Here is a 14,101-nt window from a genome sequence, read left to right on the forward strand (position 1 = left end):
TACACCCAATATATATGCATACATATATATTTAATTATATATATATATATATATATATATATATATACACAAACACACACATACATTATCATATAATATTAGCATCTGATCCCTAATGAAATGCTCAGATAATAGAAGACTGACATAACAAATTCTGGTGTGAGAAAGGTCAAAGTTTCAAAAAGAATGGAACATGGATTGAATGACCTGGGAAAGGAGGCTTTGGTAAGGTGGCAATAATTGCAGATTTCTAATCCTTAATCAATGCATTGTCATAGTTATGGAACATTAGATGTTAAGAGGCACAATTAAATGTGCCTTTGACCCCTAGACCAGTACATTTCCTCTGCATCTGGCTATCCTTTAGCTTTCAGAATGCAAAAATTCAGTGTGGATTAAAGAACACTAGAACCACCATCTTGAACCCTGGAATCTGGCCCAGACTCAAGTTGGGTAATGTTAGGCAAGTCATTTCCACCCCTGTATCTCAGGCTTTAACATTCTGGATAGCTACTGCCCAGCTCATTCAATAGTAATAACAATAGAGTTATGTATTTGACAGGGTTCTTCAGAGAAAAAGAGCTAGTAGCGTAGATACAGATACACAGAAAGAGATTTATCACAAGGTGTTGGCTCACCCTAGCCAGCTTGGCTCAGTGGAAGAGTGTCAGCCTGCAGACTGAAGGGTCCCAGGTTTGATTCCGGCCGAGGGCGCATGCCTGGGTTGCGGGCTTGTTCCCTAGTAGTAGGTGTGCAGGAGGCAGCCAATCAATGATTCTCTCTCATCATTGATGTTTCTATCTCTCTCTTCCTTCTCCCTTCCTCTCTGAAATCAATAAAGAAACATATTTAAAACAAAACAAAACAAAAACAAAAACAAGGTATTGGCTCATGTGATTATGGAGGCTGAGAAGTCCCATGATCTGCCATCTTGAAGTTGGTAGTGTAGTCCCCATTCAAACCCAAAGGCTTGAGAACCAGGGGAGCCAGTGGTATAAATTCCAATCTGAGAATGAAGGTCCAAAACCAGGAGTGCTGATGTCGAAGGGCAGGAGAGGATGATGTCCCAACTCAAGCAGAGAGCAAATTCACCCTTCCTCCACCTTTTGGTCTACTCAGGCCCTCAATAGATTGGATGATGCCCACTGCATTGAGTAGGGCATCTTCTTTACTCAGCCTATCTATTCAAATGCTAATGTCATCCAGAAACACCCTCACAAACACAGGCAGAAATAATGTTTTACCAGCTCTCTGTGCATCTTTTAGCCTAGTCAAGTTGACACAGAAAATCAGCCATCACAAGTTATATGAAATACTTATTGAGTACTTACTATGTGTCAGATGCTGAGCAAAGTACTTTTCCTGATTTTATCTTCAGCACATAATTTTACACTATATTCTATTATTATCCATAACTTAGAAACAAGGAAGTTGGCTCAGAGAATTTAAGAAACTCAGCAAGTTTACACATCTGGTGAGTTACACAGCCCTCATTAATTGAGGTCTATCTAATATCTAGGCCCCTATATTTGCTGCTCCTTATAGTCATGATTTTCAAATGGAGTAAGGATATGTCCCCTGACCATAGGCATATTTTAATATTGGGGAGGGATTAATTTGCAAAAGTCTACCAGATTTAAAAAAAAAAAAAAAAAAAACACTTGCAAGTACTCCCACTTGAATATCACCAAACTTGGTAATCTTCAGGCTTCTTTTATAGCTAACCTTCTATGACTTTGGGATTCTGCTGCTGAAGAGAAAGGAAACTTTCATTGATATCCCTTACAATAAGGTTGAATCTAGTATTCCATTGCCTTTTGTTGTCTTCTAGAAGCCTGCATGAGTCAACAGTTCCTCTTTGTCTCCTCACTGTCTTCAGAGCAGCCTCTGATCAGAAACTTCATTAAGTCAGCTCTGATTTGTCTTCTTATTTTACCTATTAAATAACATATTGAAAATGCCAGCTGGGTCACCTAACGTGCTCCTCTAATTAGACTGCCAAAGGCATAATTTTGTCAATATTGCTATAACAACAAATAACCATGTCACTGATGACTGTGATCTAATTATAAACTGTACATCAAACAATTATTATATTTATAGTTGCAAAATATAAGTTGACTGAGGGTCAGTATAAATGATAGTGGCACCCACATCTTAATTTTCTGATATCCCAAAGATGTGTTATACCTTCCATCAGGATATTGGCACATGAGGTCACCCTTTCTGAACAGACTGATAGAAAGGATATGCACATATATCATCAGAAGCAGACTATCATTTGGGCACATTTTCATGCATTTATTTTCTTATCCTCAGTGAGAATTGGGGAGAGGGGAAGTATCTAAAAATAGGCGGCATACTTGACTAAAGGAAAACATTGGAAAGGTCCAGTTGAGAGCTGTTCTGGCAGCTTATGAGATTCCTTAGAGCTAACATGTAACAGAGTAGAAAAAGGATGGCCATCACATTGGATTAAACTACCTATGGAGACACACTGCCTTTTTTAGTGTTTTCAGAGCACATGGTGTGGCCTCTGGTAGGAATATCCCTACTGTATGAAGGACTGCACCAAACCTCTGTTGTTTGTCACTCTTATTTTTTTTAAATTGCTTGAAATTCTTTTTTTTTTTTTAAAGTGATTTTTACAGAGAGAGAAAGGGAGAGAGTTAGAAACATTGATGAGAGAGAATCATCGTGGATTGGCTGTCTCCTGCATGCCCCCTGCTGGAGATCAAGCCCGCAACTCAGGCATGTACCCTTACCAGGAATGGGTCCAGTGACCTCCTGGTTCATGGGTCGACACTCAACCCCTGAGCCACACCAGCTGGGCTGTTTCTCATTCTTACTGGGAGTTTTTCTTCTTCTCCTTGTTCTTTCCCCTCTCCCTGACTCTACTTTTGGCTGGGGTGCATCTTCCCACACCCTTGCATCTCAAGCTTTGGGTGAAAAGAATGGTGTGGAGAAGGAGAAAGATCAGCAAATCTATCCTATCTTTGTCTTAAGAGCCCACTATAGCAACACCCTGCTCCACTAACTCCACCTGCCACTAACATTTCATAGCTCAGAAAGTGTTGCAGTTCCATATCCATAAAAAAATAGTTATTTTCCAAGATGATTATATTCCAAAAGACAAATGAGGGAGCAAAGCCTCTGATTTGCTTTTACCTCATTGTCTCCAATATCTCCATCACCATTTAGTGAGCACTAAGACTTATGCTAAGTGCTTTACATGTATAATTCTCTTCTTTCTAGATCAACTTTCAATCTCTCACTATAAAAAATGGCCCTGGCCCACTTCAGCCCTTATGCCCTGGACTAGATTCTGAGGAGCCACATGGAACCTTGTCTCTTTTCTTGCCCAAGAACTCCCCATGTCAGCTTCTCATCCCTAGAGTTCATCCTTGGTCCCCATTAGATCCTGTTCTTTGTCCCTGTGTTCCCCAAGGTATTTTCCTTGTGCCATCAACCTGTGAAATATTCATTCTACTATCAGATAGAAGAGAGAGCAAAGTGAGTGGGGTCCCTGACTCAGCTGTCAAAACTACTGCTCTTGTAGTTATTTTCCTGAATACACTTTGCATGGGAATACCAAAAGCTTGGCTCCATAGTTTTATTAATACCAATAGCTCAGGTATATTGCTGTTCAATCAGTTTTTATAGGTTGGCCCAAAATATCCAACTCTAAAATGTTTCTTTTAATATGCATTCTGAATTGTAAACAGTGGATTTACAAATGAAGTTTTGGAGTATAATTCGGTGGTATGTTGGGGAGTGTCTACATTTTGGGTAGAACGATACAGAAAAAGTTGCATTTTTGTGGCTTTCAGGAATTAACCTTAAAGCATTACTTTACTTTTAGGAATAGCATTTTTTTTTTCTACATGGGACTTGGGTTTTGTCCCATAAAAAGACTGCATTAAGTTTTAAATGAAGTGTGTAGTTTTCTACTCCAAATCTAAGCAACAGGGCAAAATAATTGTCAACTGGAATGAACACCATTGGAAATTATGTTCCTTCAGGACAAGACTGATGTCTTTTTAAAAAAATATACTTTATTGATTTTTACAGAGAGGAAAGGAGAGGGATAGAGAGTCAGCAACATAGATGAGAGAGAAACATCTATCAGCTGCCTCCAGCACACCCCCTACTGGGGATGTGCCCACAACCAAGGTACATGCCCTTGACTGGAATCAAACCTGGGACCCTTCAGTCTGCAGGCCGACACTCTAACCACTGAGCAAAACTGGTCAGGGCAAGACTGATGTCTTTTTCATCTCTATTTCTTCATAGTATAGCTCAGTTAGTTCCTGGCATAGGGTCAGATTTCAATAAATGTTAGTGAATGCTGTTTTTGAATGAACAGAATGCTCTTAGTGTCTGTCTATGCAAGCAAGTATTCCAAACTGAACTAAATGACTTATCTTAAAATGGGTCTCTCCCTTCTTCCCCATCTACTTCTTCTGATGCTTATTTTTACAGTGTGCAATTAAAAGTGGGCAAACGGCTATTACAGATGAGTTGTTTTGGAGTTTTTGTATTTAGTCTTTCACTTGGTTCATTATTTGTCTGAAATTCTTTACAGCTAGCAAAGGGAGGTAGTGTTCTGAATGTAAGCTCCTTGAGGCAGGGACTTTTTTCTGTTGATCTTCTACCTGCTTTTAATATCTAGCCAAGAGAAGAAGGAAATGACTACCATTTGTTAAGTGCCAACTAAGTCATGGACTGTTCTGGGCAGGTTACACATTGTCTCATTTGATTAACACAACAGTCTTCTGACATAAATTGTTCTTAATTTAGGGTTGAGAAAACTAATGAATATAAGGATTTAGGACTTTGCCAAAATCACAGATTTATAAAGTTTACCATTGTACACCCAGCTTCTAGCACAGTACCTGATATATAATTAATGTTCAGTAAATAGCTGTTCTAAAGTCTGGTCTTTTTTGAATGTCTTTACTATTTTCACTATTGAATTCCACCTCCCCAGTAATGTGTTTAAGAACAACCACAACAATGGTTTGAGACATTTTGACAGATGCACAATGGTTTCTATGTTTATATACATTATAAACATTCATCTAATTATATTTATACTCAATTTTATTTGTAGAACAGGATAGTGCTTTATTTTCTGTCTTTTAATTTAAAAATGGTACTGAAAACCTATTAATAAAACTGATTTAGGTATTCAAGATAAATAGGTAAGTTTCTGTTGTTATAAAAAAGCTCAAAGTTTTGTGAGGGAGACAGACATGTGAACACAAAATAACAATGTGATGAAATAAATGTTATTCTCTCTCTCATCCTATATAATAAAGAGGCAATATGCAAATTGACCACCACACCCCCACAAGATAGCTGCCTATGACCAGGCTGGCATGGGGGGTTAGTGAGAGACGACCGAACGACTGAACAAGCAGGCTGCACGGGGCGACCAGGATGGCAGGGGGGTTAGTGAGGGACAACCAAATGACTGAAAGGCAGGCTGCATGGGGTGACCAGGCTGGTGGAGAGGAGGGAGCCGTGAAGGGTGACTAGGCTGGCAGAGGGGGAAGTTGGAGGTGACCAGGCTGGTGGGGGAACAATTAGGGGTACTAGGCAGGCAGGCAGGTGGGCGATTAGGAGGCAGCATTCCAGGATTGTGAGAGGGATCAGGCCTAAACCGGCAGTTGGGCATCCCCCAAGGGGTCCCAGATTGGAGAGGGTTCAGGCTGGGCTGAGGGGACCCCACCCCTGTGCATGAATTTCATGCACCGGGCCTCTAGTATGTATATGTATATAATGGAAACACTGGTGGGGTTGTTAAGGAAGTCCCCAGTTCTTCCTCAGAGAAACTGAGTAGAGGATAAGGATCAGGGGAGGTATCTCAGGAAAAAAAAATTGAGTTGAATCTCAAATGACCAATTATTGGTCATTAGCCAGATAAAAGATGGGCATTGAAGGCAGTAGGAACAGCAAACACAAAGATACAAGATTTTGAAAAAAATCTGCAAGGCATTTACTGTGGCTGAATGGTGATTTGTATGTAAAGTTATCATGGGAAAATGAGTAATAATGTGAAGAAGTAATAATAATATCATTGATTTCACACTAACTATGCATCAATTAGATTGCTTGGAAGTTCACATAATAATCTTCATTATTACCGGCAATAGCCCATGATTATAATTCTTATTTTAGGAATAAGGACACCGAGGCATTGGGAATGTAAGCTTTGGCTTAGTTCCATAGTTACACAGCTAGTAAGTGACAGAGCCAGCTCTTAAATCAGGTCAGCCTAATGCCAAAGCCATTGTGCTCTACCACTATGGAACTCTACTTGCTGAAGGTGAAAATGCAGGATGGAAGGGTCGTGTAGGCTCTGTTAAGAAATTTTGATTTTATTTTACTTGAAATAAGGAGCAATGAAAACATCTTTGAATTTTTTTTAAAATTCACCTTTTTTTGTTGTTGTTAATCCTCACCTGAGGATATTTTTTTCATTGATTTTTAGAGAGAGTGGAAGAGAAGGATGAGACGGGGGGTGGGGGGGTGGGGGGAGGGAGAGGGAGAGGGAGGGAAGAGAGGGAGGGAGAGAACGAGAGAAACATTGATGTTAGAGAGACATAGCTATTGGTTGCCTCCCTCAGGTGCCCTGACAGGGAATGGGGATGGAACCTGCAACCCAGGTACATCCCCTTGACCGGATATCAAACCTGTGACCCTTCGGTGCTCAGGCCAATGTTGAAACCACTTAACAACACCAACCAGAGCAGGAAAACTTTTCATTCATAAAGAGATATTAATAAGATTTAAACCAAAACAGTAGAAGTGAGAACAGAGAGATGGATCCCTTGAATTGTTGGAAGATAAGCAGGAAAAGATTTGATGACTGATATACAAAATGAGAGAGAAAAAGCTGAGAGTAATTCCCAGTGTGAGGTTATGAATAACTTGCACTGTGATGCCATTAGCAAGAGGAAGGCTGGAAAAGAAGTGAGTTTGAGTCAGAGGAAGGAAGAGTTTCTAAGGTTAACTTAAGAATAAGGAGTTTCAGACTACGGTAGACATCAAGTAGAGAAGATAAATAGTCACTTTGGGATGGGAGCTCAGGAGATACCCAAAGAGTCTGGGTTAATAGTCCCTTGATTTGGGAGTCATTAAAGTGAAACATGACTATTTTAAGGGAATAACCAGTGGCAGAGGAATCATCTAAGGAACTGAGAAAGATCCACCAGAGTGATTGATTGTAAGAGGACCAGAGAGAGAGCATTATTATGGAAGATATGATCCCATGAGCAGCCAGGGACGGAATGGGAAATGGGGGCAGGGAAGGTGGGCTTCTCATTCTAAGAGGATGATGAGTCCCCAAAAGAGAGGAGGGGGACACAGGGACAAGGCAAACACATATTATTTTTAATTAAATCTTTATTGTTCAGATTATTACATTTGTTCCTCTTTTTCCCCCCCATAACTCCCCTCCTCCCAGTCCCTCCCCACCCTCCGCCCTCACTCCCCATCCACTGTCCTCATCCATGGGTGTACGATTTTTGTCCAGTCTCTTCCCGCATCTCCCACAACCCTTTCCCCCCCAAGAATAGTCAGTCCATTCCCTTTCTATGTCCCTGATTCTATTATAATCACCAGTTCATTCTGTTCATCAGATTATTTATTCACTTGATTCTTAGATTCACTTGTTGATAGATGCATATTTGTTGTTCATAATTTGTATCTTTACCTTTCTCTTCTTCTTCCTCTTCTTAAAGGATACCTTTCAGCATTTCATGTAATACTGGTTTGGTGGTGATGAACTCCTTTAGCTTTTCCTTATCTGTGAAGCTCTTTATCTGACCTTCGATTCTGAATGATAGCTTTGCTGGATAAAGTAATCTTGGTTGTAGGTTCTTGGTATTCATCACTTTGAATATTTCTTGCCACTCCCTTCTGGCCTGCAAAGTTTCTGTTGAGAAATCCGCTGACAGTCGTATGGGTATTCCCTTGTAGGTAACTGAGTTTCTTTCTCTTGCTGCTTTTAAGATTCTCTGTTTGTCTTTTGCTCTTGGCATTTTAATTATGATGTGTCTTGGTGTGGTCCTCTTTGGATTCCTTTTGTTTGGGGTTCTCTGCACTTCCTGGACTTGTAAGTCTATTTCTTTCACCAGGTGGGGGAAGTTTTCTGTCATTATTTCTTCAAATAGGTTTTCAATATCTTGCTCTCTCTCATCTTCTGGCACCCCTATAATTCGGATGTTGGTACGCTTGAAACTGTCCCAGAGGCTCCTTACACTATCTTCGTATTTTCGAATTCTTTTTTCATTTTGCTTTTCTGGTTGGGTGTTTTTTGCTTCTACGCATTTCAAATCTTTGACTTGATTCTTTCCCTCCTCTGGTCTGCTGTTGGGAGTCTGTATAATATTCTTTATTTCAGTCAGTGTATGCTTAATTTCTAGTTGGTTCTTTATCACAACATCGAGGGTCTCATTAGATTTCTTGAGGATCTCACTACATTTATCTGCAGTTTCTAGAAAATTATTGAAAGACCTTAAAAGCGTGGTTTTGAGCTCTATATCTTCCATTTCTGACATTTGCGTCCTGTTTCTTTGTCTCCGCATTTTTTAATTTTTTTTGGTGCACCACCTAGTGGTCTTGTTGTAGTTAAGCCTTGATTGTTGTAGTTAATACTAGGGGGGATTTGACCTCCAGGCCAAGTGGCTGTGAGAATCAGCTGTGTCTGCAGTGAGAGAACTTCTGTCCTCTAGGGAGGTGCTAATCTAGCCTTTGCCTGAGGCTATCTGGCAAATGCCTCTGTGCAGGGCTTGGGTGGGGCAGGTCCCAGGGGATCAACAGGGCGGGAGGAGCTAGCAGTTATGGCTGCTCTCAGTCCTGTCCCCAGGGGCTCTGCCTCTCAGAGTCCCAGCAAACCTCGGAGAGAAAGCTGCCTTCGAGTTCCGACTGAAGCCAGACAGTCCCACTTCTCCCGTTTGAGTCTGGGTCCCTAGAAACTCGCCAGGATCTGGAGCTCAGAGTCTGGGACTCCCTCCCGATTGAAACAGACAACCGCAGCCGCCAGCCCGCTCTGCATGCACTCCACACCTTAGTATTTGACTTCAGCACTGCGCCTCGTCTGAGTCTCGGTATGCTATTCTCTTTCCTCCTAGTTGTAGAACTTCCACGCAGCCAGCCTTCCTGTGGTTCTGGATGATGTCCGTTCCGTCTTTTAGTTGTATTTTTGAAGTGGTTGTTTGAGGCAGCAAACTCCGGCATTAACCTATTCCACCATCTTGGTTTCTCCCCACATATTTTTGTAAGCTGAGTACAGAGAACTGGTAGTGGTGATTAGACTACCCCTGAGCCAGGGGATATGAGGCAGGACAATTTGCAAGCAAGGATGGGTGAAAAATTATTTTCTCACATGTAGTTACAAGTGGAGTTCTAATTTAATTTTTACTTATTTTTTCCTTTATTGATATTTAGAGAGAGAGTAAAGGAGATGGGTAGAGAGATAGAAATATTGATGAGAGAGAAACATCATTGATTGATTGCCTCCTGCATGCCCCCTACTGTGGATTGAACCTGTAACCCAGACATGTGCCTGACCGGGAATCGAACCAGTGACCTCTTGGTTCCTGGGTCGACGCTCAACCACTGAGCAACACCAGCTGGGCTTGAGTTCTAATTTTAATGAGTCATTGAGATCTCATCTAGATGGTGATAATAAATAATTGACTCAAAAGCAAAATCCTCTTTCTTCACAGGAATCTTGGGTAAATTAAAAGGACAGTTATCTTCAGGAAAATTTTGTGACTGAGTAAATAGTGTGATGTTCTTCTCACCTTCTTCTCCTCTAACATTCTTTTTTTAAAAATATATTTTATTGATTTTTTTACAGAGAGGAAGGGAGAGGGATAGAGAGTTAGAAACATCAATGAGAGAGAAGCATCCATCAGCTGCCTCCTGCACACCCCACACTGGGGATGTGCCCACAACCAAGGTACATGCCCTTGACCAGAATTGAACCCGGGACCCTTCAGTCTCCAGCCCGATGCTCTATGCAGTGAGCCAAACCAGCTAGGGCTCTCCTCTAACATTCTTACTCAGATAAAAGCCAGCTTAAAATGAACATGATGGAGATCACTGAAGAGAAATATGAGACCCATAAAAGGGTTGAAAGAATAGCCTGTTAGTACTTTATGCTTGTAAAATACTTGGTGGCTTTGACTTCCCACATTCCCTCCAGGCTCCACTCCTGTGCTCTTGTTCGTTTTTCCTTCTGCCTGGTACACTGCCCTCACCACCCGCTCCTCTCCTTGCCTCCTTCCTCACTACAAGAGTCATCACTCTTTTTCTTCCTGATAGTAACAGCACTTCTTATATTGCTCTTTGCTGCCCACCCCCTTCTATCATGCATTAGAGTTATGGGTGCACATATTTTATTTATCCTATTCAGTGTTGTGTCTACAATACAGTAAACATCTGCTACTTTTTCTTTATCCTCCATGACCCTTTGCTATTACTGAATGCTGATGAAGTATTTACTAAGTTAATAGAATGATTCCATTTTTTGCAGATGACAAAACAAACTAGGTTGAGATGAACTAATAAAGCTTATAAGTGTAGGATTTAAGACTGTTCAGAGCTAAGGTCTTCTGATTCCCAGCCCTATGCTCTTTCCCTAAATTCTTTGCCTCTGTTGAAACAGTAAGCAAGTGCTAAGTAGGCATGTAAGGTGAAAGCATTTGTAAATATACAGAGGCTCAGATGACCCAGAAAATACCAGTTGAGTCACTTTTCACTCTCCCGGAATCCACTTGTGATATTGTTTGCCTGTATCTTGGCCTACCTTCCCTAGTTACTCTCTAATTAAGGGCCACACCCAAGGTGCTGAACTAGAAATCTGGCTGTTCTTTATGGTTTTTCTGAAAGTGACTTAATACATAGAGATTGCTGGTGCCTTTTCCAAGATGATACGTGACTTCATTAGCATGTTTTAAATGGGTTTAAAACAAACCCATTGAATATATAGTCTTGCCTTAAGTAGGTATATGATAGAACGGTCCATGCTGCACCTATCACATATTGACATATTTAAAAATTATTTGTGTACACATTTAACCTGTAAATTTGTAAGGAAGGATTAAGTAAAATGCACTTGTAAATAAAAAATCTTGTAGTATATAATTGCCACCAGACTGGTACTAGATAATATTGTATCTTTTCATACTATTTCTCCCTTAATTTCCTTTATACCTGCCTTAGTACCTTTTTTTCTCACTTGAAACTAGGTTGTTCTTAGCTTATTGCCAAAGAACGCCCCACTTAAAATTATTAACTGGGAATAACTTAAAGTAGTATATTTACCATGAATATTTGTAATTTAACAACATCAGACTATACTGGTAGAGTTCATTAACTAAGTTAGGTGGTGACCTCTTTATTTTTGTTTCATTATCTAAGAAATGGGCACTGGATGAGCCTCATGAATTTTGCCTATGAGAAAACAAGAACATTGACAGAAAAGGCACCACAGTTGTTCAATGGGATGATATGCTTTAACTTACTGTAGACATATAGAAATGTGGGCAAGGAGTTCACAGCAACCACAAAGATGTGTGAGTGCTTAGAGCCACGAGGTTACATTTATTTTGTGCCAAGCAAAGCAGAATATAACTCTATAGTCGAGTTATTTCCTCCTTTAAAAAACCAAAAAGACAGTAAATGTAGTTGAAAACAGAGAGACAGATTGTGGTCAAGCTCACAATAGGCCCAGTGAGTGGACAGTATCTCTGGGTTATGTGCTGTGGTTCTTCAGGAGGGATGGTTGGCCTAGAAAGAAGCCACTGGATGAACTCTTCTAACTTGGTAGCACTGAGAAAAAATCTCCACTTTCCTCCATGGACAAAAGTTAGCTTGATCCATGTACTAATATCTGGGTAAATATAAATGTGTGAGTTTGCCTTTTTAATGCTTCTTAATGCATTTTGATGGTTACTTTGCTTCAGAATTTTAATTTTGGGAGAAATTGTTTTTTTCTCAGTGGGATCAGAATAACTAGGCAATTTCTCTGGTTTTGCTGAAGAGATTTCAGAGTCTGTAGAAGCCAATGTGTTCTTCAAAGTTTGTGCTTGTATGAGTTTGTGAAGTAATTCCATGACCTCTTTACCTTTTTCTCCTTCCAGAACTTCTGAACAATGTATGCTGGAAGAATTCTGGTCTTCCAGTTCTGTTACCTTCTTCTTTAAAGCATCAATGTTTTCTTTCATTGAGAAGATATCTTTAGTTATTGTGTATTGCTTGTCTTCATTAACATTCGTTCTGGTTTCTAGTACCTCCATCTGCTTCTGATAAAAGTCAATCTTTCCCTGGAACTTTGATACTGCACTGACAATGTCAGTCATTTTCTTGAGGAGGTCAATTTGAGCAGTTTTAATATCTTGGAGCATTCCTGTAACACTCATTTCTTCATCAGTACTGTCATCTTGACCACAACCATAGGAATTTAGAGTTGGATTTCTAGTTGAGTTTGGGTGCTGGTTATTAAATTTATGGTAAACATTTTTAAGAGATTGTCTGATCTTGGAGAGATTTGAAGGCCACATCTTCCCAGCAGCAGCTTTTACTCTTTTGATTTGATGTTTGTACATCTTTCATGAGCCAAGATGTTGGGAGACCTGATGAGAATTGAAGAAAGAAGCAATGTTAGAATTCAATGGTTTCTCTTACTATTTGTTGATTGTCTTTCCTGGTAACATTGTGGGATGCCCTATGGAGAACATGAAGGGCAATAGTAGGTACTCTTAGTTGGTTAGCTTCTTTCAGGGCAGTGCTTGTGAATAATGGTCAACTTCATGGATTCTTTCATATGGTGATTATTGACCTGATGCTGATGTCACAATGGCTGCTGGCTTAGATTCCATTTAACCTTAGGCCAATAATTCTCAAAATTTTGGTTACAGAACTGTTTTTCCCTCATAAAAATTGAAGACCACAGACCTTTTGTTTATATTGATTATATCAATTAATAGAACATATTAGAAATTAAAACTAAGAAAGTCTTAGGATATTATTTTTTTTAAATATCTTATTTATTTTTTACAGAGAGGAAAGGAGAGGGATAGAGAGTTAGAAACATCGATGAGAGAGAACCATCAATCAGCTGCCTCCTGCACACCTCCCACTGGGGATGTGCCCGCAACCCAGGTACATGCCCTTGACCGGAATCGAACCTGGGATCCTTCAGTCCGCAGGCCGACGTTTTATCCACTGAGCCAAACCAGCTAGGGTTAGGATATTAATTTAATAAAATAAAAAAATAATAACAATATTAAATGCTAACATAAAATAATTATATTTCCCAAAAGAAGAAATAAGAGTGACATTGTTTATATATTTGCAAATGTTTTAAATACCTGGATTAATAGAAGACACTTAGATTCTGCTTCTGCATTATAGCTATTGTGAAATGTTGTTTTGGTTGAAGTATATGAAGAAAATAGTCTTTGGGTACTGGGAAGAGGCCAACCTGATGGTAGCAGATAAAATTTTTCAAAATCCTAATTTTAGCTTGAAAAGCTTGAAATTAATTAAGCTTGTAGGTTGTTTTCCTTAAAGTGATAGATAAGGTCCCTCTATCCATTCCCCCCCCCCCCCCCCAAATGCTTGCCAAATACCCAAATATGAATTATTATCATTTGCTGCCAGTTTTTCTTTTAGGTAAACATGATATTCCATGGCCCTGGCTAGGTAGCTCAGTTGGTTAGAGCATTGTCCTTATATGTTAAGGTTGTGGGTTTGATCCCTGGTCACGACACATACAAGAAACAACCAATACATGCATTAATAAGTGGAAGAACAAATTGATGTTTCTCTCTCTCTCTCTCTCTCTCTCTCTCTCTCAAAATCAATTTAAAAATTTTTAAATGATGTTTCATGCCTGGCTGGTGTGGCTAAGTGGTTGAGTGTTGACCTATCGACCAGGAGGTTATGGTTCAATTCCTGGTCAGGACACATGCCCAGGTTGCAGGCTCCATCCCCAGTGGGGGTGTGCAGGAGGCAGCTGATCAGTGATTCTCCATCATCATTGATGTCTCTCTCCCTTCCTTTCTGAAGACTCTATCATTTA

General features: G+C 40.0%; 1 protein-coding gene across 1 annotated transcript; it reads right to left on the minus strand.

Annotated features, from left to right (window-relative positions):
- Window positions 1-11,651: 11,651 nt before the first annotated feature.
- On the minus strand, window positions 11,652-12,623 carry CCDC54 (coiled-coil domain containing 54; the record flags this gene model as incomplete). The annotated part of the gene is made up of 1 exon (XM_081085767.1): window positions 11,652-12,623. The coding sequence occupies one exon, from the start codon at window positions 12,621-12,623 to the stop codon at window positions 11,652-11,654; it is 972 nt and encodes a 323-aa protein (XP_080941893.1).
- Between the last annotated feature and the right edge of the window lie 1,478 nt (window positions 12,624-14,101).

The sequence above is a fragment of the Myotis nattereri genome (genome assembly GCF_964212035.1).
Source record: "Myotis nattereri genome assembly, chromosome: 3".
In the NCBI taxonomy this organism is placed as follows: Eukaryota; Metazoa; Chordata; class Mammalia; order Chiroptera; family Vespertilionidae; genus Myotis; species Myotis nattereri.